The sequence below is a fragment of the Micromys minutus genome, assembly GCF_963924665.1.
Source record: "Micromys minutus genome assembly, chromosome: 9".
Lineage (NCBI taxonomy): Eukaryota > Metazoa > Chordata > Mammalia > Rodentia > Muridae > Micromys > Micromys minutus.
In genome coordinates, this window is record NC_137978.1 from 67,744,713 (window position 1) to 67,766,703 (window position 21,991).

Below are 21,991 nucleotides of genomic sequence, written 5' to 3' on the forward strand. Positions count from 1 at the left end.
GATCATTAGAGAAGCTGAGAAGAATCTGGGGTCCCTGGGAGCAGAGCAATGGTCCCTAACCCATTCTCCTTCTTAGGTGAGGCTTGGCCTGTGGGCAAGTGAGTCCCTTCGTATGGGGATGTGGTGGTTGCTGGGGACAGAGGTTGATGTCCTGGGCTGGGCTCAGGTGCTTGCAGGCTTGGTGGCTGCAGTGGCAGGGCCACAGGGAAGCTGGCCATGTAGAAGACACGGCCCAGACGTTTGGCCACCTACAAAGAGATGAAGCTGGGTGAATACCTGCTAGGTAAAGGGGCATAGGAAAATGACTGCAGGTGCAAAGAATCCTTATGCCATCTCTAAATTAATTCAAAGCACTGGACATACTTACTTGTGCCCTGATCTTGAGGGCAGGCCCTAGCTTCAGTCCCATGGTGTTCAGAAGGTGCTCTTCTGTCAGTAGAGGCAAAGTTTCTCCATCTATTCCTTGTTCTCTGAATACCTGGAGACAAGTTAGGCCCATAGAGTAGAGTTGTATGGTATGTTTTTAATGGAAAAATAACTCCACAAAAGGAAAGTCCTTTTTCGTAGGTTGTAGAGACTGGGACATTGCCCAGAACTGGGCCTCTTGGCCTAGCCCTAGGGACCTGCCACTCCCCTCACCCTGGCATACTCGCCACAGCCAGAAAGGCCCCCCACGAAGTTGCAGACATCATCTACAGTCCACTTGTTGACATCCTCAGGGGCTGTGGTCTCCTCATCAGTGAAGAGTCCCCCCATGGTACCTGGAGATAGAAAGAATGTCACTAGGGCTTGGGCTTTTCTATTTCTTTTCCTTCTTCTCCATTGGCTGACCTTTCTCTTAATTGTTTAAAGTCCTTGGCTCAATGACAGGATTTTTCTCCCCATGGAACCCCCTATCAATGGGTGGCTAGAGGTTGCCCACCTGTGTGGAAGTAGGGGCTGACTGCCCCACAGGGGAATCCCAGGGGCAGTGGAGGGGGCAGTGTGGACCCTGATAGAAGCCCCTTTCCTTCTGCTCTGGTCCCTCCTGCTGGGACTTGGCTGGGAGTAGAGGCCCCTCCCCTGGCAGCTGCTATCTCAGGGTCCTCTCCATCTGAGTCCTTGGATGGCTCCTCAGAGACATCTTGAGCCCAGAGGCCAGCCCCTGTTGTCTCCTTAGGTTCGCTGGGCTGGGCTGAAGCAGCACCAAGACTCCCCTTTTGGGATCGGCTTCGGGCAGACCCCTTGGCTGAGATAGGGGGTCCTGGGCCTGGGGGTCCCTGGGGTGGCAGGGCCAGTAGTGGTGCTGAGCTGTGTTTCAAAACCAGCATGGAGCCACGTCGCTGGAGCTCGTCGAGACCCTCAGGGATATGCAAGGCCACCTCTGGTGCCAGTAGCTGTGGCCGGTGAGCACTGCCCAGTTCTTTCTGCCTGAGCAACTCAGACATCTCCAGCCTGGACCAAAAGGACAGACAGTGGGAGTCAGCCTGGGCGTACTTAAAACTGCTCCCACTGGTCTTCCAGGTGCTTACCGAGCCAAGCTCTGCTTCCGTAGAAGCTCCTGCTGCCGTGCAAACATCTCAGCCTGGGCAGAGGGTAGGAAGCTGTAACCTGGGAGAGGAAACAGGGCTGTTGAAGCTGGATGTTCTACACTACTTGTATCTATCTGCCTAAAGAGCCTTATATGGATACAAACAGTTTACATACCCGACTTTCTCACCTGGGGTCTGACACAGAGCTGTGGGCATCCCCAAAAAAGGAGGCCGGAGATGGGAGCCCATTGTGATGTGGGGGGTATTCTGGGGCGACAGCAAAGGGGGTGGCTGTGACAGCTCCCTGTGGACAGCGGAATAATGAGCACATGCCTGGTTCCATCTGTGCACACCCCCCTTTCCTGTGCTCTGGGTGCACCCCTGCTGACCCCTCTAATTGCCTACCCCTTGGGTGGTTGTTGAGTTGCTGGTTATGGCTTCAGCTTGTATACACACGCACACGCATGCGCGTGTTCCAAGCAAACAGCTCCAATTAATTTCCCTGTCAGCACAGAGGGGATGACCCTGTGGGCCACACTGAATCGGTAATTACTGGGGTGAGGGATATCTCTCATCCTGAGCAGTGAGGGGAGGGGCATAGGACAGGGCAATTAGCCACAATTTGTAGTGTGGCAGATGCAGTCAGTGGCAGGTTGAGATAGGGTATGTTTGGGAAACCTGGGGCCCCTACCCAGTGCTTCCCTTAGTTTAACCAGTCTGTTGTGTAGACAGTTTGTACTGTGAACATCTCTGATGTCTCTGTGGAGTTAGAGCAGGGTGAGGGTGGAGGGGGTGTGTATCCTTAACTTTAGCTGGTGGGAATTCCAGACGATAAATGGGTTATTCCTTGCCTTCCTCAACATACCACCATTACCACCTGTGAGGGGAGGGCCTCTGCTCTCTCAGGGCACCTCTGCTAGGCTGGGATAGTAAGAGATGCTCAAAAAACATTGTAATGGCCCTTGGCATTCCTGCATATTTTGCTCCCAAAAATATTTTCTTGGGTCTTTGCTTAGGACAGGTGGTTTTAGGAGCTTCCTGCAGTGGACCTCGAACATGGTGAATGCAGTATCCGTATATGTGATGGAGGACTCGAAGGAAAGAAAGGATTGGCCTTCTCAAGTAACACAAAATATGGGGCCTTGCTGAAATACCATCTTAGTACCTTTCAGAGAAGGATGTGGTAGCAGCTGGAACTGTTCCCTCCCGGTGCTGAAGTAGGCCTTGCTTCCTCCGATGGCCTGCTGTAGATGAAGGCAGGTGTACTTCCAAGCTACTGGGACTTCTCAGTGTTGCAGTTGCCACGTCCTGCCGTACCCTTAACAGATCTGGGAAGGCAGGTGATAGCAGTGATCCAGATAAGCTCCCCTAGGATTTCTGCTTTCTATCTTGGTGAGCAAGGCAATGACCCAGTGAAGGTAAGCCCATAATAGGAGGGCTGGAGAAATGGCTCCGTGGTTAAGAGCACTAGCTGCTTTTCCAGAGGTCCTGAGTTCAATTCCCAGCAACCACAAATATGATCTGAAGTTTTCTTTTGATGTGTCTGGAGACAGCTACAGTGTACTCATGGAAAAGAACAGAATGGGAGGAGGAGACTCTCACATGTCCTGATCCCAGTTTTGTGCACAGGCTGAGGAGGATCAGCAGGGAAGGCAGTTTGCAACAGGACCTACTGGGTGCAACTGGGCAGGTGAACTTGGAAAGGAGTAAATCAATCAGTAACCAAAATGAGCTTGGAAAGAAGGGCTCCAATATATAGAGTATTGGTGCTAATGTGATTTGAACCTTCACAAGGTCAGAGGTGGTTCCAAGTAGGTGAGTGGGACAAGAGTCCATCGATTAGGAGGGGACCTCAAACAGAAGGTTACCCTGGTAACTCCTTTCTAGACAGGAGGCAAGAACAGGAAGGACTTGTCACCCCCATAAAGCAATTCATAGCATACATAGTTAATAATAGCAGATACCAGTAACTAGCAGTAACACATAGTCACAGTATAGCATGGTTGTGATATGTTTATCCCTAACCCCATTCATTTAGGAAGAGAGGGCTTCTAGCCCCTTCAAGCTCAACTTCTCTACAACTTGGCTGCTGCCTGTTTATAAATGAAGTAACTGAAAAAGGGAGGTGGGTCTAGCTAGGGCCTGAAGCCAAACCCTAGAGCCTAATAAACCCAGTCTACCCCAGTCATGCTCCATGCAATGGTGATTGACAACCAGCTTGCTTGGACAGTCTCCTGCACAGGCCAGCAGAGCTAGGGAAGCAATTAAAAAGAAAGAATTTTAAATTATTAACATTGAGTGAATTATTTAGGCTCTTGGTGCCTGAGCTGCCCTAGGGGACAGTGCCTTCTGTAAGAATCGTAAATCCTATTCCTTTCCCTGAGCCCCCAGCCACTTCTGCCAGAAAAGACAAGATTTCCCCAGTGCTGTAGCTGCACAGGGTGTCTTACAATTTCTAGGTAGCAAGGATAGTGCCTCAAAGCTTGGATTCCCTCAAGCAACCTGAGGCACTAGTGGTCACATCCCCACTTTGACAGAGGTTCCTATTTCTGCCATGCCCTCCTCCCCATATGACAACAAAACAGACCAGTAAAGTCTAACACAATATCAACAGTACCACAGATTCATGTTGTTGCACTGACTGTTCTGGGAGTGAGGAGATCCTAGCATAGGCCTGAGTCCACATTTCTTCAACAAAGAACAGGCGAATAAATTCTTCTGTCCCACCCTCACCTGGGCTTTCATCAGGGATAAGCAGTAGAGGACTGAGAACAGTGAGGCAGTTAGGCTGTATCACTATCTGGAAGCCTTTTTATGTATCCAATACTGGTCTTGATGCTGACCTTCAAATATCCAGATTCTTTTCTTGGGGTAAGCTTAGTATACAGGATGGAAAGGTAACAGAGTTGGCACATTTGAAGTTGGAGGGGCGGGGGTGGCACATACCCTGGCTGGGGATACCCAAGTGGTAGAGACGTTGAGTTTCCTCAAAGGGACCAGCCTCACTCAGGGCTGACATAAGCTGATGGTAGTGGTCCTCAGGGGCCATTGACGACTCCAGCTCTGGAATCAGCAAAGTCTCTGTTGGACAGAGCACATGATGAGGGCCAAGGGGAAAGGGAAAGGCCTTCCCTTTTTATGGTTTTCACCCAAGGTCTGGGGAGCCCTTCAGCATAAAGGAACTCGATGCTTGCTCCCTTTTCCTGTGACCTGCCTCCCTTTCCTGAGTCGGGCCTTCACCTTGGGGGGCCTTGCTTCGGGCCTTCTTCTCTGAAGAACAGTCACTGGTAATATAGGGGCAGCTCAGCCTCTTGCCCAACAGGTCACCTGCAGAGAATAGAGTGAACCCCACCCAGTGCCTCATGGCCTGCAGAGAAGGCCATTTCTGCCTTAGCTCAGTTTGGAACCCCAACCACCACTATGTTCTCCCTGGCAGTTAAAGACCCTGTCCAATCTGGTATCCCAGGCTAGAGAACACTATGACAGGTAGATGCAGAGTATAGTAAGGACACTGCAATCCTGATGCTGGCCTTGGGCATGTAAATAGGATGAGAACTCCACATCAGTGTTTCACCAGTCTCTTGGAAGCTTATGTGCTTCCCCAGCCACTTCTTGGGGAAACTGAGTGGCCTGCCTTTGCCTCCATGAATAGGGTTGACCATTGTACAGGTGTTGTAGAGGCAACTTCAGAAAGCATACTTCAAATCCTAATCTACTTCATTCTGGCTCTTCACAGCCCCGCCACCAGAAGCTCAAGTTCTTCCCCATGTAACTTTTCTACACTCTGACTCAGAAAGGAAGTTCTTGTCTTTCTCCTTGGTGGTATTTGCCCACCTACATATCTAGGTTCTGGGCTCTTGATGGACTCCTAAGCAACTCACTCCATAGTGCATAGCCATATGCACTATGCTTTTATGAGGCCAGGCCCAGCCTCTGCTTACAATATCCTCAGAGATTATACCCCCACATGCCAAACCTTAGGCATTAATTGACCCAATTCCAGACCAGCCTAAACACTGCTGCCCAGCTTCCTCTTGAGCTCCTGCCCTGAGGCTAGGGTCTTTGCTGAACATATCATGCCATCATGGCTTCAAGCTAAGGTTTCTGTCTCTGCTCTCCTTATCCTCACCAGCTAGGGGACAATTCTGCTGCTTCTACATGTGTGCCCATTCTCCCCCAAAGCTGGTGGTACCAGCACCAGAACTGAATTCCATTTTAAAAAGTTTCTTAATCTGTCATTTTTTAAAAAATCAGATTGGGGAAGTGTGGCAGCAAAAGCACTGATCAATCTCCACATTATGGCTGACAGAATGGTGCTAATAAGTTATTGATCTCAACTACCTCATTGCTGTTAGTCTTAGTAGGCCATCTCAGCCTCTGCCCCAGAGAAAGAGAGCACCTCTTTGGACAAGGGTTCCACCCATAATATTTCAAGGCAGATGGATCCAGCAGATAAATGATGGGTATCTGGCTTTGCTTGGGGCCACCAATAGTATATCAGAGACCAATGGGGCAGAAGGAGCAGCACTGCTGATCTAGACAGGGAGGATGGTCCCTTAGGTCTGTGTGGCCTGGTCTCACTCACTTTGTACCTGTTGTTCTTGTCCCAACCCACAGATCCCCTTAAGGATTAGGCAAGAGCTCTTTTCACAGCAGTCTGTTCCCACTTTAAAAGTGGCTACCCACAAAGGAGAGGGAGGGAGGGAGTGAGAGAGAGAGAGTCTTTCTATTCCTGGAGTTTGGGTAACAGTCTGGTGGAGATGATCATGAAGTAGAGGCACCTTAAATAAGACTCAGTCCTGTGGCAGACAATAAAGCCACTTTCACTCTCAGCACACCAGGGCACTGCTAACATCAGGCAGTCACTGTAACTGCCTGATGTGTAATAGGAAGATGCACAAAATTATAAAACCTGCTGTAAGCCCTATGGTTCTCTCTGGTCCAGGGAGCAGCGGTACAGTGGAGTAATGAACACCTACAAGGACTGAAAGAAAGCTCCCAGGAAGTAGGGACAAGACCTTAAAAGAATGTGTGTGTGAAACCTGGGGACAATATATTCCCACATTTATGCATAGTATGAACCTCTGCATGCAGTGCAAAAGGAGAAGTAGCCAGACAGATGATTAAACATCACAGAGAAATGTGTGTGTGGTACACAGAAAACACAACAAGCATCATCATGACTCTGGGAGGAAGTACACGCACACTTTTGTGCATCCAAGGAGGTCTCTCCATGAGCGGTACAGGGGAGGGCCTGTGAGCTCAGAATATCTCAATCATTACTGACTCCCTTGGCTCTACCCAATCAATGGAGCAATTAGATTTTATCAGCTGCTTGCTCAGCTGCTTCCTTCAGGCTTGGGCCTCCACTGGGTCTCAGCTGTTCCAGAAGCAGTCCCCTAGCAGCCCACAAAGCCTTCTAAGTACATGAGGCTTTGAATAGGATGCCCACTTTGATATGGATATGAACCACACCCACCCAGCCTTTCTAAGCACTGCAGCCACTATCAGACACATCCCATCAAGAACAGAAAGGCCCCTCAAAGCCCCCGAAACTCAGGCCTGCCCTCACTGAAGCCTTACGGCCTGCTTTTTCCTGGAGTGCCATGAACTCCTGTGGCTTCTTCAGTAGTCCTGGGAACCCTAATGTATACACTTTGCTCACTTTGCTCAGGTTCAGGATCCCAGGTTGGCAGAACAAGCTGCTACGTGAGCCATTCTGCAGCAGGCAGTTCTGACCTTAGGAGAGACTTGCATATCTGTCCCTTTGAGGAAAGGGTGGTGAATCTCAACCACTCTAAAAGCTCTCCAGTAAAAGCCATAATGGAGCAGCCTCTGTTGCAGCTCTGTCTGCCGGGCTGGCTGGATTAACACAATTACCATCACATGTAGCCCCAGGGGAAAGCCAGCCTCACACCTCCCCCCTCCTCTGCTGGCCTCTGGCGGCCAGCCAAAGTGCTCAGGGCCCAGAGCTGCTGATCAGAGACTTGGGGAGGACAGTAGGCTGTCTTTAGTCAGGATTGCTGTGGCCCCATAGTTCCACTTTACCCTTGATATCTCTTGGATTCCTCACCTCCTGGTCCAAGGCCAATTTCCACGTTGCTTCTCTGGAAGTCACAGTGTCTTGAATGCTCAGGCATAACGAGGCAGCGGCTTCGATGTACACTGGATATAAGGGTGGGGAGGTTGTTGTCCTGGCTGCAGCAGAGCAAGAGGCCAGGCCATAAGCTGCCTCATGGGTTGGGAGTCTGGCACATAGTTAGCATGAGGGTGCATGACTCATGGACAATTTGCACTAGGTATGCAAAGCCAGGTGTACAGCTCTGACAAGTGACAGAGCACATGTGCATGCCTACTAAACAGACCCTGATCACAGTTCTAAGGCAGCCCCTTCAGCTTCTTTGCAAAGTATGCCCTGCTCTGCTCTGCCCTGCCCTGCCTTTGAGGGCAGCCTGCAGAGAAGGTTAGCTGTCAAACATACTGCCAGCTTTGGCAGCAAGAACATGGCAAATATTTCCTAGTTCTTCGTTCTTTAAGTACACTGAAGTTCTGACCAGAGCTCTTTCTTTAGCTGACAAGACTCATGCTCATTAACAGAGTGCTAGCAGGCCTAGGTGACACACCATCCATGGGTGGGTTCAGGCCCTTTTGGCTTGCTATAACATCATTTAACTCCTTTTTTCTTCTTCTGTGTTTCTCCTTCCTGCTGAGTCAGCTGAATCTTCCTTCACAGAACCCCATAGAGGAGAGGATGTGTGAGTGGGGATACCTTACCCTGAAGTTCTGTAAGCACACCCACATCAGTAGCGAAGGGAGAAACAGGAAGCAAAAGCCAGGGCAGGAACAGTGGTGCTCAGCACTCAGCACATGCCCTCCGTTGCCCACCTGTGACAGAGCAGCCTTGGATTCTGGCAGAGCGTCTATGAAGTGACCTAGGAATCAACTCTAAACCTCATTAAATAGCTTCTGGCCCCTGTCCAGGGTGACTGGAGCAGGTCTAATCCAGGGCTGCACCTAAGCAGATAAGTTTCATCAGCAGACACCCCAGAGGGGCCCAGCCAAGAGGCCCAGATGTGGTGTTCTCCCCACCCCAGCACTACAGGCCCAGAGGGCAGGTGGGGGTATAAGTCCTTTATAGGATTAATTGGCATGAGACTCATCCCCTGCATCCTCATCAGTGTCGGGGTGTCAAAGAGAAATGCTATCTCAGCATGAGGGAGTTGTGAGCTAACCAGGTGCAGGCTGCAGTAGCTTCAGAGTGACTGATAGGGATCTCCTGGTTAGAAGGTGAACCAGTTTCTCTAGAGAGGGAGGCAGAAAGTCTGTTTTCTGTGAACACAGCCTGGCCCACAGAAAGAAAGTAAGATCTCCTACCTGGACCTCTATTTTGAAAAGCCTGGTGACATCAGAGTCACTAGGCTGTGGATAACATGATTCCATGTGAAACCTGGTCAGAACAGAACTTGAACTTGAGGCATCCATCTCTCATTCTGCCTTGGTAGTTTGTTATATGGGCCCAACAGTGACCCAGTTCTGAAAACCTGTTCCTATAGCTTGCCCATTCAATAAAAAAAATTATACTGATTTTATATAGATCTGAAAAAATTCCACATATACATGTCTGGAGAGGCATTAATTATTTCCTTAGCATCATGGCATTGGGTTCTTGAAGCTACAGTACTCCCTCTGTATCCCACTGCACCCTACCACATGTTACATGGACCAAGCCCTGACTATCTCAGGAGGTTGAAGCATAGATGAAGAGATGGATGGTCATGGAAGAGCCAAAATGCTACCGGGGGAGGATCATGAGACCAGAAAGAGAAAAAGATTGGTTTAGCATGCCTTCTGGGATCTCCACCCTGTTTCTTTGGTGTTATCATGAAATTCAGATTAGTTCCCTTCCCGGTCAATTTAGGAACTCTGAAGTGCCAGAGGCTGTGTTGCCCAAGGGTTCACAGGCAGAAGGGGAAGTTAGGGCTCTCTGCTTGATCCAAGCAGGAAGGAAGTTTCACTTCAAGGATTATCAGTGGACCAAAGACAGATGGACAGGTGGATCAGTGGAAATAAAGTGAACAGACAGGTGGATCAGGCACACACATACACACACACACACACACACACACACACACACACAGAGAGAGAGAGAGAGAGAGAGAGAGAGAGAGAGAGAGAGAGAGAGAGAGAGAGAGAGATTCATAGACAGGAGAAAGAGTAGGCAGGTCAACAAGGCAGAACAAAGAGCCAGGTGAAGGTAGCACAAAGCAGCTAGCTGGTCTTGGTCACCTGCAGACCTTCCTTTCTAGACACCAGATCCACCAGTAAGTAAGCTAAAGGTTGTCAGTATCCTTTGGCCTGCTATTTTCTTCCCTTTATTTTGGTATAATTCTGGCTCTTGGGACTAAGGCCTTCTTGAGGGGTACCAGACTGCAGCTATTGGCACTGTGACAAACCTGTATGGGCACATCCTCACAGCCTGGTGAATATGGGGAGGGCCACCAGAGTTAAGAACTGCTCATGGAGAAGCATAGCCACCAGCTTTCCTACCACCCTTACTAAAAAATGTATCATGCATCATGTAAAGTTAAAGACTCATAAAATGTCATCAGTGTTCATAATGGTTCATTAAAAATGATCAGTTTAGCTGGCAACTCCAAAATGAAGTGGAAATAAGTTTAAAGATGTTTTTATAGTAATTCAACCCCAGGATGCAGGTGTTGTCAATAACACAAGTAATAACACATCTGACAAGAAGCCAAGACAGACACCTCAAATATGGCTCTGACCATAGGAAGCTAGTCTTTTCTGGATGGACTTTTTTTTGATGATGTATTCCCCGGGAGACCCTGCAAGAAGACTAGACCCCACTAAACAGAAGCTACAGCTGACCATGCTTACTCAAGAACTGGAAGACTAACTGGATCTTCCCAACACTCCAGCTTCCTTACCTGGTGACTTCATTTTCATTTCTTTGCTACATCCTGCATTTGCAGCTTCTACCATGCTTCCATATCATGAATTCATGTAGTCCCAAGAAAACACCTGACCTGATAAGCAGGGGTTCCTCCAAAAGGATCTTTTCAAAACACATTTCCTTGGTGGAGAGCTTTCTGTGCCTTCTTTCTTGAGGACAAAACCCAACATGTCCAGCATTCAAGGCCCAGCTCTTTAGCCTTCACTTGGCCGGACCTGTGGCTCGTATCTTCTCCCTCCCTCCCTCCCTCCCTCCTTCCCTTCCCTTCTCCCTCCCTCCGTTCCTTCTTTTTTGTTTTGTTTTGGTTTGGTTTTTTGAGACAGGGTCTCTCTGTGGAGTCCTGGCTGTCCTTGAACTCACTCTGTAGACCAGACTCTCCTCAAACTCAGTGTTTGCCTCTGCATCCTGAGTGTGCCACCATTGCCTCTTCCTTCATTCTAACACAGCTTTGCATACACTCTTTGCTCTAGTGAATCCTTCAAGATGCTACTCATACACCACCATTCTTATCTCCTGGAACATCTCTGGGAGGGATATCTGAGACTATTACAGTTTCAGTCTTTGAGAAAGTGGGTACAAATAGACAGTCCCATCAGGGTCAGTGTAGGTAGGATCCTACTACCCACCTTCCAGGTTGTGCAAAAGGCCATAGAAAATCTCAGATCACATTGGTCCATATTGGCTAAGATAATGAATAAGAAAGGGGTCCATAGGCAGAGGAGGGAGAAAAGGCAGGAAGTGTAGAGCTAATAAACAGGCCCAAGGGGAAGTAAAGCAATAAAATTTCCTGTTGCTTGTGATGTGTGTGTAGATGTCTCACAAACTTGGATTCTTACCTGCAGGATGTTTCTCTGAAGGAAATATTCACATCCCAGTGGGTGTGGATTCTAAAAGGGGGAAAACAGAGGGTCAGCAGGACTCCAGAAATACACCTGGAGAGAAGGATGTACATGAATCTTGTTCTAGCAGCTAGACCTGTGGTTAGGGCAGTGTTTCATGTGCTGCAGTTCTCACTGGCCAGGCTAGAGTTAGCTTCTGGTTTTACCAGAAAATAAATAAGGACAACAGTCTTGACCTCACTTCACCCTAGGTACCCAAAGTAGCCTTGCTACAGACTTCCTTTGCATTGTGCTTATTGTACTGAATCTAGTTGTTAGGACTGCTTCACCCGGTGTTGTGACCACAAGAAGAAACCTCACAGTAGCCACCTGAGACAGACTTGGAGCATCCACACCCTCCAGGCCCTACTGCCACTAACCCTAACCCTAAAAGTGACCTCTGCACAGACATAAAATGCCTGGATGATATGTCAAGAAAGGTTTCTGCTTGACTTGCCTTTCACAGTGTTTTCAGACCCTTGACTTTGATGCCTTACCCCCATAGGGCCTCCTGCCCTGGCCATGGAACAAGTACCTTCTCTTCATGATATGGATATGTGGGTCATCTTCCTGTTTCAGGCTCAACTGCTGCCCACAGGCTGGGCCACTTCCATCACTATCACCATCACTGGCTGAGAAACTGGGTGTTCTTTCTTTCTTTAGGGCATGTGTAGGGGGCAAAGTGACTGTTCTCTTGTCAGCCAGTCGTCCACGGTTCTGAGAAGGTTGGAAGAGGAGGTTAGGTTAGGCCAGGTTCTCAGCCTCCATGACCTGGGTTAAGGTGCAGAAGTCCCATTGCTGTAAATCAGCTCACAAGGATGGTAGTATAGGACCCACATGCTCCTGTCTAATTCTCTGTAGCTTCAAACTGTGTGATGGCTTACCATACATGGTAAAATCCCACCTTTCACATTCTAGAGGATGCCTCTTAACCCAGTTCCCTTCATGGATTCTGGAATCTTCTGGGATCTGTATGCAATCAGGGGCAGGGTTCTAGTTCCATCCTCTCTCTCTCCATTGTCAATGTTGACAAACAAAACCATCAATAGCAGTCATTTCTCTCCCCCCACCCCCAGCCCCTGTTTCTGAGATATTGGGTATGCTAGGCGAGTGCTCTACCTTTCAGATACAACCAACATTTCTCTTTCCATGTTGTTAGTGCTATACAGAGCCCACCTTAGGGACAAGCTGAAGCTTATGCCTGGGACTTAGAGGAACTGGTGACTTCCTGAGCTGCTGGTCCCTTGCAAACTGAAGGCCTAGAGTTTCTAGGACAGCTGAAGAGGACTCCAGAGCCTTTGTCCTATTTATCCTGCTTGGCACAAATTTTCGTAAGAATTTTTTTCTTTCCCTTGCATTCCTGGTCTAATAGTGCAGAGCTGTGGGTTCTTGTGCTGGGCCTCTGTACATAGGCATGTACTCAGGTCAGTTACATGTACCAGTGAACACATGTTGAAAACTGTACAGAGCAGCATAATCGAGTGCTCCAGTTTTCTCTATTCTTCCTGTATCCTAAAGGCTTTATGTTCCCAGGAGAAAGAAGGAAATTACTGGTTATTTTATAGTATGTGGGAAGGATTTTTTAAATTTAATATTAGGCCACTGGCTCTGGATGGTACAAGCCTTAAGAATATCCAATTCTGCTGGGTGGTAGTGGTGCATGCTTTTAATACAGGCACTTGGGAGGCAGAGGCAGGTGGATTTCTGAGCTCAAGGCCAGTCTGGTCTACAAGGTGAGTTTCATGGCAGCCAGGGCTACACAGAAAAGCCCTAACTTCAAAAACAAAACAAAAATCCAACAAAACAAAACAAAATAAAAACCCACCACCACTACCACCACCATCTCCACCACCAACAACGAAAATGTCCAATTCCATCTCCTTTTCCAGTCTCCAAGATCTCCTCTGACATTCTTACCCCTTGACATTGCCAGAAGGAGAGATCCTCATCACACTCATGAGCTCAGGGAATCTTAACCTTTTTGAGGAAGGAGAAAAGAGAATCCTGTTCCTAAGTTATCCAGTACACATTTGAGCTGCTCCCCTCAGACATGTCCTCCAATATAGAGGTGCCTCTGCAGACATCGAATGGTTATAACTTCCAGATAAATGGCTTGTCTAGCTGAACAGTGTCTCACTTGGGCTCTGGGAGCCATAGTCTCTGCTTCATCTTCACTCAGGAATCTTCTAAGGCCTGCACTAGGATATTTTCCAGAGTAGGTAATATGGACCCTGTAGTACAAAGTTAGTGGTATGAATCCTTATGGCCTGGGGGTTGGCCTTAGGACAAGAGTGTTATTTTTATGGCCTCATTTAAGATCTATCTGGTTTTTGTTCTGCACTATTCTAGGAACAGCAATGTGAAGGTAAGGCTGCAGTGGGAAAGCTGTTTCATAATGGCTGGGCTTCATCCTACAGACCCTATAAACCAGTCCATAATTCATCCTACAGACACCATATCTATCAGGCTTGTGTCCCAGGTATCTGTTATCACACAGGATTGGGGAATCATTTCTATGAACTCTTGCTTGTCTCTAGATAAGAAAAAGAAACAAATTTCTTTCTGCTTTCCATAAAATGGGAAGAAAGACACTCAAGAGCCATGAGACTGCCACTTGAAAAGGAGCCAGAGCCAGCCTACTATTGCTAGCCTTGGCCTCATGGTATACACAGCTGGGCACAGGAACCTACCTATCTGCCCCCTCCACACTCTAAGGGTATTAGGGGTTGATCTTGGGTGGTACTTTGAGGATGACCCATGACAAATGGTACCAAGGATTCAGATGAACATCCTGATATCACCCAAGGACATAGCTTCCCTTATATACTAGAAATGTTAGCCAACCCTACTACTTAACAGAACTGAAATCTTGACTCCTAACTAAGATCTGGTCCTTATCATAGAGTGTCATTGTTTAGGGACTCTGATTTATGTGTACACTATGTTCAACTATTGGAATATCTGTGATATTGATACATATATGTGGTCCTGATTGTGTGGTTAGGGAATGAGCTGCAGTGTGAAAAAGGTTTTTCTAAGAAGGATTAGAAAGGTGGCCTCAGGTTGGAGCTATCCCCCATGCATGGTAGGGATTGGGGGCCCTAGATAAGCAGTAGGCCCATTCTTCTCAGTCCCACTTAAAGTGAGGGAAGGACCTGGCTACTTATTTCCCAGTCTTAGGTGGTTGCTCAATGGGCATTGGTTTGTAAGTAGCATGGTTCCTCCCACCCAAACAGAAAACAGTCCTATAAGCCTCTCTTGCACCAGCTATCTGCAGGATGCACAGTAGAGAAATTTCGTCCCGGTAGCTGATGATGTCTGTATTCAACCTACATGTTGTGTAAACCTAGTATGTGTGTTGGCTGAGGCTGTTGGCCTATGTTAGATCTGGTGGGGTAGGCATGTGGATCCTCTTTACCTGCTCCACATGAATGAGTTTGTGGTTTCCAGTGTACCTGTCAGGGCCCACGAAGAACCCAACCCATGAGGATACCCCACTACTAGCCCAAATAAAACAAACTTAAGGTGGTCAATTGGGTCCTATTAGAGCATCTCTGTCTCACTCTGACCCTGCAGAGGGGATGCTGGGTAAAGCCAGATACAGCCCTAGTTCAGCACAATGACCCCTACTGCCCTTCCTCAGTTTCTTTAACTTAGTCCCTCTCTTGAGATAACCTCTTTTTCAGATGAATTCCTCAGACCCTTCTTGGATGCTTGATTCCTAATCTCTCTTGTTCTTCATATCCATACATTGTCTACTTTTGGTGGGAATCTGTAACCAGTCCCCAACTTCAGCTCAGTAGATACAACAAAGATTCTTCCCTGACCAGGCTATTCTCTTGGGTCTCTCAGACATCTAGGCCCATGCTCAGCAGGATTCCAGATCAGTACCCCAGGTTGCTCACACTCAAGCCTGGGACTACTCCAGATCACAGTTAAAGCAAGACAGTATTGTCATGACTCAGAATGAGTACAACCACACAATCAGCATCACTCCCAGATGTCCCAGTTTTGGTAAACTCCAGATCTGGGTCAAGAGAGTTCTAAAAGCTTAAGTTGAATCACATGATCCAGGAACAAAACTATGAACCATTCCTATGATCTAAGTAGAAACAGTCCCAAAGAAGAGGTAGAGGAACTGGAGATAGGTGCCTCAGTATTTAAGAATACTTGCTGCTCTTGCAGAGGACAGAGGTTCTGTTTCTAAGCATCTACATGGCTCCTTAATACTGTATGTAATTCTAGTTGCAAGGCATCTGACACCCTCTTCTGGTTCATAGGCACTAGACATGCATGTGCTGTACACACATACATGCCAACAGACGTAAACATATAAATACATCTTTAAACACACACACTTACCCTGTATACAATCTGGGAGGGGCTTCTGCACCTGGGATCCCTTCCCTTTTTAATGTACAGTGTGGGAGAGTGCAAAGTAACCAACCGCTCTATTTACCTTTCTCAGGTTCCTCTAGCTTGTCTGTATGGCTGAAGTTAGGATTCTCAGTCCCAAACAACATAGTCACCAGTTTTGAAGCAGAAACCCAGCCCTTCTGCCCAACAAGCTCAACTTATCCCATATCTCACCACAGGCGAAGATATTCTACAGCCTGGACAATCGCAGATTGGGGGATGCACTTGTAGGATCCCCTTGGACATTAGTGTCTTCAGGCTTTTCCCTGTCAGGAGAGGGAGAGGGCAGGTGCAGGTAGCATTAGCATCCTTTTTAGGAGCATAGTCATTGGCAAGGCCAGACCTCCCTCCTACCCACAAGGCACATGAAATTCATAATGATCTCTCAGATCCACCACTGTTCAACCTCTCACACGCAATTCTGTTCCACCCTTTCGGAGACTGCTTAGGAAATGCGGGGTCTCTGAAACACAGATTCGCCTAATGAAGGCAGTACTCCCCCCTTCCCCCACACATCAGTAGCCATCTTCCAGTGCTCCAACTTCTCCAAGCTGGTCCCAAGGGAACCTAGCTTAGTGGGGGCTAAGTGAGTTGAGCCTCAGATGAGGTAAGAGCTGTGGAGATAATTTGGCCTGCTTCTACATTCCCTTCCTTGCAGGAAGAGGCAGGCCTCATGGGGGGGCGTGACCCCCTAAACCGAACGCAATCTGGTCCCTTACTTTTTAACTCCAGCCACAGCACTTACTGCATCTAGTTCAGGAGCCTCCACATCGCACCTTTGGACTCACAGTCCAACAGGCTTTGGCTGGCAGTATGGCCAATGAAGTTAGGTTCCGCTGCCCCCCACCTGCCCACACAGTCTCTAGTAGCGCGCACTCCAATAGCGCACCCTTGTCGCAAGTGCGCCCCACCGCTCCTGCCAGGAACAGCTGGCTCAGCGCCAGTAGAGAAAAGGCGTCCCTCCCACCGCCTCTTCGGAATTCCCGTAAACTTCCCTAGCCTTCAGGCCATTCGGACGTTCTGAGCTAGGAATCTGCGGGTTCGTGGATAACCCAGAACCACAGTGCGCTGTCGCCTGGGCTGAAGGGATCGCAGAGGCTACACTAAGTCGCTTGTGCGTGGGTTGGTGGACAGGTTGGGGTGGGGGAGAAGGATATCCCCTCCCCCCCCCGGCCAGCCCTGTAACCGCAGCGCCTCCTCTCGGCTAATGCTGGGTGTCCCAGGTGTCAGAATGAGGAACCTGGGGAACCTAGGGATCGCGACCGCACCTTTGTGGCGGATGCTGCGCTTCCAATCCTTGGCCGTCTCGCGGCCGCTGACGAATTGGAACTCGTTGGGTGTGAGCCACTCGCCCCTGTGGCGGATGGACGGGCCTTTGCTGCCCTGGCAGAGTTTTCGTACGTAGAGCAGCGCTCGATTGTCACCGCACTCCACCTCGATACACGGCTCACCATTGTCTATCAGCGGCTGGAAATCCGGTGCCGGGGCTGCGGTGGTTGAGAAGTACTGGAAGGCCAGCGGGTCTCTGGGCAAGTAGAGATGAGGCGCGGCCTCATGCAGGTTTAGGTAAGCGCGCGGGGGGCAGAGAGAAGGAGCCAATAGTGCCTCGTAGCCGGAGGCTGAGGCGGGCAGGGAAGCGACCGAGGGCAGGGTGGCTTCAGCGGGCAGTGGCGCTAAGTAGGAGGGCAGTGGTGGCAGCGGCAGTGCGGTCAGTGTCGGGTGGAAGGTAGCCAGGGCCAGGGCCAGGTCCTCTCGGCCCGGGAGCTCTTTTTTCACTGCTGGCATGGCACTCAGATGGAGGTTTTCTGTTGATTGCTCAATTTATTTTGGTTGGAGTTGGGTCTTGGTCAGGGAAGCCCTGGATGGAGCCTGACTATGCACTCACTCGACCGGCTACTGTGCTTCAGTGCTCGCAACTGGTGCAGCCGCCTTGCTGAACGGTTAGCTTGTCTGGATGGTTAGCTTGGCTTCAACCGCCTGATGCATGGTGCTCGTGGAACTGCCTAAGAACCTGGGGCGTAGCTCCGGGTTTTAGGTTTCTGCAGAGCGTCTCAAGTCCAACTGCACTCGCGCTCAGGGTCAGTCCTTGCCTTAGATCCGTGCTGAGCCTCGCAGTGAGAAGTTGCAGATTCGTCAGTCCTGCTAGTAGTTCAGCCGGGCGTTCTAAGCCGCAGCCCCGCCTTTCCCCGCCCCACAGCTGCCCCGGCGCACACCCGCTTTGACTGTAGGACTTGGAAGACTCGCCGCCGCCGCCGCCGCCGCCGCCGCCGCCGCCGCCGCCGCCACTGCTGCCGCCACAACTTGGCCCGTTTTAACCGCCCTGGCGCGGCGGTCGGGCGTGGGCTCCGGCGGGGGGTGCGTGAAGGCCGACTGGACCCTGATGGTGTGAAGATCGCGGGACAGGGCTACAGCCCCTAGCTTTTCCCTAGTGGGGTGGAGGAAAGGAGACCCTAGGGTGCGGGTGCTGAGTGCAAGACCCCAACTGTGAGCCTAAGGGAAAGTGGGGTAGCTTGAAGGATAGGCCTTTCGCTGAAATGGAGCTGGAATGGTCCCTTTTCCTCTCTGCTGCCCTTCCCCCTCAGACTGTCTCTGCATCTGTAGGGTCTGGGTTGTGGATTGTGGAGGGTATGAGTTTGTTTATAAGAACAGCAAAACTTCTCTGTCAGTTTTTTTTTTTTTTTTCACTAATCCATTTCTCACTTGATCACATTGCAGATTTTCTCATTTTGCATTTGGTTGATACATATCTGTTTAGAATTTGATGCTTACCTCCAGGGCAAGCAGAGTCAGAGACATGGAATAGGAGGAGGAGGACTTAATAAAATCAGGGTGGTAGTAGGTGGTCATAGCAGTTGGGTCAACAAGTGTGCACACCAACATACTTTTATTCCCAAGAGTCCTAAACCTGGGAAAGAGGAATCTGCCCCACATCTGTGTTCACCTTGGTATCTTGAAGGAAGCAGATTAGCTAGCTGCATGACTGGTTCCTGACCTCTTCTGTCCCATATTTGTATAGAATCAAGGTAAGTATGAAGAGAAACTGAGACATCTTGTTATTAGCTTATAAGAGGAGTATATCTGTTGATGTGCCACGTTGGGTGCACTGGAAAGTGGCCCTTTGTTTTCCCCTGCCCCCTGAAATGTACCTGGCATCCTCTGACTTTGTCCTGGGGGGCTGAGCTGGAAAGCTTATCTGTACAAACACCTCTTTCAAGGTAGGGCCTGGAAGAGAGGAAACAGTGCCTCCTGCCACTTCTCCTAGTGACCCATAACCCACTGGTATGAAGCTGGTTACTGTGGTAATTCTTCTTTCCCCACTAACCATAGGCCTGCTTTATTCATCAGCCATTCCCAAGTTGACTTGGAGAGTGAGATCTGCACATGATCTGTTCATATGAGGGATGTGCTAGGAGTCTAGACAGCCCTTGCACTCTTTCTAATAATGTTATTTTTCACATTATTAGAAATAATTATTATTTCTAATAATAATTATTAGAAATAGTTATTGATCTGTTGAAGTCTCAGTGGTAGATGGAAGTGGGTGGCCACTCTTTTCTTCACCAAATTTGGCTTCATTATTCTGCCTGGATTCTGGACATTAGCATGTCCCTGACATCAAGTGTGACAGACAGTAAGCCTTCCTCCTCTCTCTCTATGGCCTGTGTCTTGTCTAAAGTATGATGTTTCAATGTCTAATGCATATTGCTGCTGCCTGTGATCCTTTGCTTTTGAGAGTCCATCACATTGATGAATAGTTGTGGCACACATGGAGACACTGTCAGGGCTCCTAGTGAAGGCCAAGTGTGTTCACTGTCTGGACATAACCCTCAATTTTGCCAAAGACATTCCCTCAGCCTAGAGCTTCTCATTTTAATCTGTACGGGTGTACAGAAGTTTGGGATTTGAGACCTTCTGTGTATTTGGAAAGCACAGACTTAGATCTGAGAAAGCTACTGCTTGGTGTGTGTGTGTGTGTGTGTGTGTGTGTGTGTGTAGGCAGTTGCCCAAAACACTCAGCCTAATCTCATGCCAGTCTTGTCACACCTGGAACACTAGTACTTTTCTTTTCCTGAAAAGAAAGACCCTGGCTTAGGTCCAAGGCTGGAAGACCCTTCCCTTTGTCCACTGTGCTGTTCCAGGACTTGACAAGGACATCTCTTTCAATCTACTCCTGGGATGGAGATCATTGTCCATGTATCAGGCTTCTTTTTGAAGACATTATACTTGCTGTACCTGTATCCTAGTCTGGAATACCTGGGACACACCTTCCTCTGTACTCCTCAGAATAGAACAGAGCCTAGAAGGAAATAGTTTGGGTATCAGAATCATCCAGGCAGCCTACATCTACACTACAACCCCTCCTCCACCCGAGGTCCCACCCACTGCCTTTGGCATGGCCTGGTCGCTGCTCCCGGCCCCCCTGTTTGGGGCCCTCTGCTTCAGGCTGAAGCTAGAGTGCCACTGTAGGAGGGGGAGGAGAGTCATAAATAACCCTGGTGGCTGTGACCTGAGATATATAGAGGGGCTTGTTCTGGTCATAGACTCCTCTGTCCCAAGAAGCCTTGCCTGTCAATTTAAGATTGCCTCTCTCTCAGAGCCCCTTTACTCATCTTCCCATCAATTGTATGTTTACCAAGCCCAGATGTGGTACAGTTCCTTGAAAGAGGGAACTAGAGGTTCAGATGTAAGAAGAGAAATGTCTGAGACTATGGAGATGATCAGAGGAGGTACTATGAATAAGATCTTAGTTCATCACCCCAGCTGTCTGCCTGCTTATGGTAATAAGGATGCATACCATGCAGGTCTGGACCCTCCCAGAGCATAGAGACACACAAGCTCAGAGCTGTAGGTTCACAGATGTACATCTCAGTGGACACAGAGCTACGAAGAAGCATACCTGTTTACACACATATTTAACCACCAGTAAATATATGCATGTTTAAAGCACACAGTAAACATAAGGTGGGTCTCAACCTGCATCTACATTACTGCTTTGAAAGTTCCTGAACTTGAATGTGCATAATGGTGCACAGTGCATAGGTAACCCTCAAGTGTCCACACAAAGTGGTCGGTTTCATCACAAACAGCATAGACAAATCGCACGTAAAACAAAACATGTACACAAAATACCAGACCTGTAATCACTAGTACCAGATAAACTTTGTTCTACATGTTTTTCTGCCAAGACAGCATGTTTGATCTATGCATCTAATTAATTGTGCTGTTGGACGTCCTAGGAAGGGTTAACTTTCAAGATTAGAGGTTAGTGGTAAATTAGCTGATGCTTCCTTAGACATTTTTGCAAAGGGTCAGACCCTGCAGGATTATGTCTGCTTCTGGTCCTGGTCAGTTACAGAGGAGCTGCCCTGCTGGGACATGCTTTGCCTGGGGCTTGCTATGAGCTGGCTATAGGCCATGTTATGTCTCTCAGGAGAAAGGAGATGTTTCTGAGTCTGGGCTATCTACCGACCTTAACCTTTTTTCACCCAAAGAAATGGAGATGAGCCTAAACTCAGACTGGTACCACACATGTGGATGTGTGGGAAGCATTGCCTTGCCAGATACACTCTAGTAGGTGCATACAGGGGCATGCAGACCCAAACTGTTGTTATCTATTCATTGACATTCACCACTATGTTCATGTATGTTGACACATGCAGTGACCCAACACAATTCCTAGATCTTGATCTAGTATTCTTGGCAGGGATCTTCTGTCCTCATTTGATTTGGATGCTCAGCCCCTCCCCCTGAACAGGGCAGAGATACCTGTTTCTAGCTACCATAGAGATGGGGTAGCCCCTGCCTTATGGCAGCTTTTCTAGTGTTGTGGTAATCCCATTGCCTACCTAATCTCTTCTTCAGATGCGTGTCCTAGTGGGATATTACATACCTTTATGCCTCCAGAATATTATTAAGACTTTGGTTATAGGTACCCTCTTCATCAAAGAGACATACATACTTGGGAGAAAATTTTGGCATTGTCAGGTTTGACATCCTTGCTATTAGTAGACACTATCTAGGTTTGTAATTCAGGGGTGTGGTGTATGGGGTATGTATGGCACTCTTTTCTGTGTGCTCTGATAAAGCATGCAAGAATATGGCTAAGAGAAAACCAGATTGGACTACAATGCTGTATCCCAAGTTTTAGATGCTTGATTGAGGTCTCTTGATGCCAACAAAGTTTCATCTACCATTGGCTTCCCTGTGTACAG

The 21,991-nt window shown here is 48.6% G+C and overlaps 1 protein-coding gene across 5 annotated transcripts; it reads right to left on the reverse strand.

Moving 5' to 3' along the window:
- Positions 1 to 17,874, reverse strand: SAMD11 (sterile alpha motif domain containing 11). Of its 5 annotated transcripts, none has more exons than XM_080920722.1 (14): positions 17,048 to 17,874; positions 15,954 to 16,045; positions 11,899 to 12,080; positions 11,322 to 11,372; positions 7,585 to 7,676; positions 4,752 to 4,838; positions 4,458 to 4,592; positions 2,677 to 2,839; positions 1,700 to 1,815; positions 1,512 to 1,590; positions 923 to 1,434; positions 640 to 761; positions 368 to 478; positions 1 to 248 (listed from the first exon to the last, which is right to left on the reverse strand). In XM_080920722.1, the coding sequence occupies exons 1-14, from the start codon at positions 17,562 to 17,564 to the stop codon at positions 6 to 8; spliced, it is 2,502 nt and encodes an 833-aa protein (XP_080776848.1). In that variant the 5' UTR covers positions 17,565 to 17,874; the 3' UTR covers positions 1 to 5. The 5 variants fall into 5 exon arrangements, 4 of the variants coding, with proteins under 4 accessions (XP_080776848.1, XP_080776847.1, XP_080776850.1 ...); XM_080920721.1 differs by having other exon boundaries at positions 7,585 to 7,709; XR_013975118.1 differs by having other exon boundaries at positions 113 to 248; positions 650 to 761; positions 7,585 to 7,709.
- Positions 17,875 to 21,991: the final 4,117 nt, after the last annotated feature.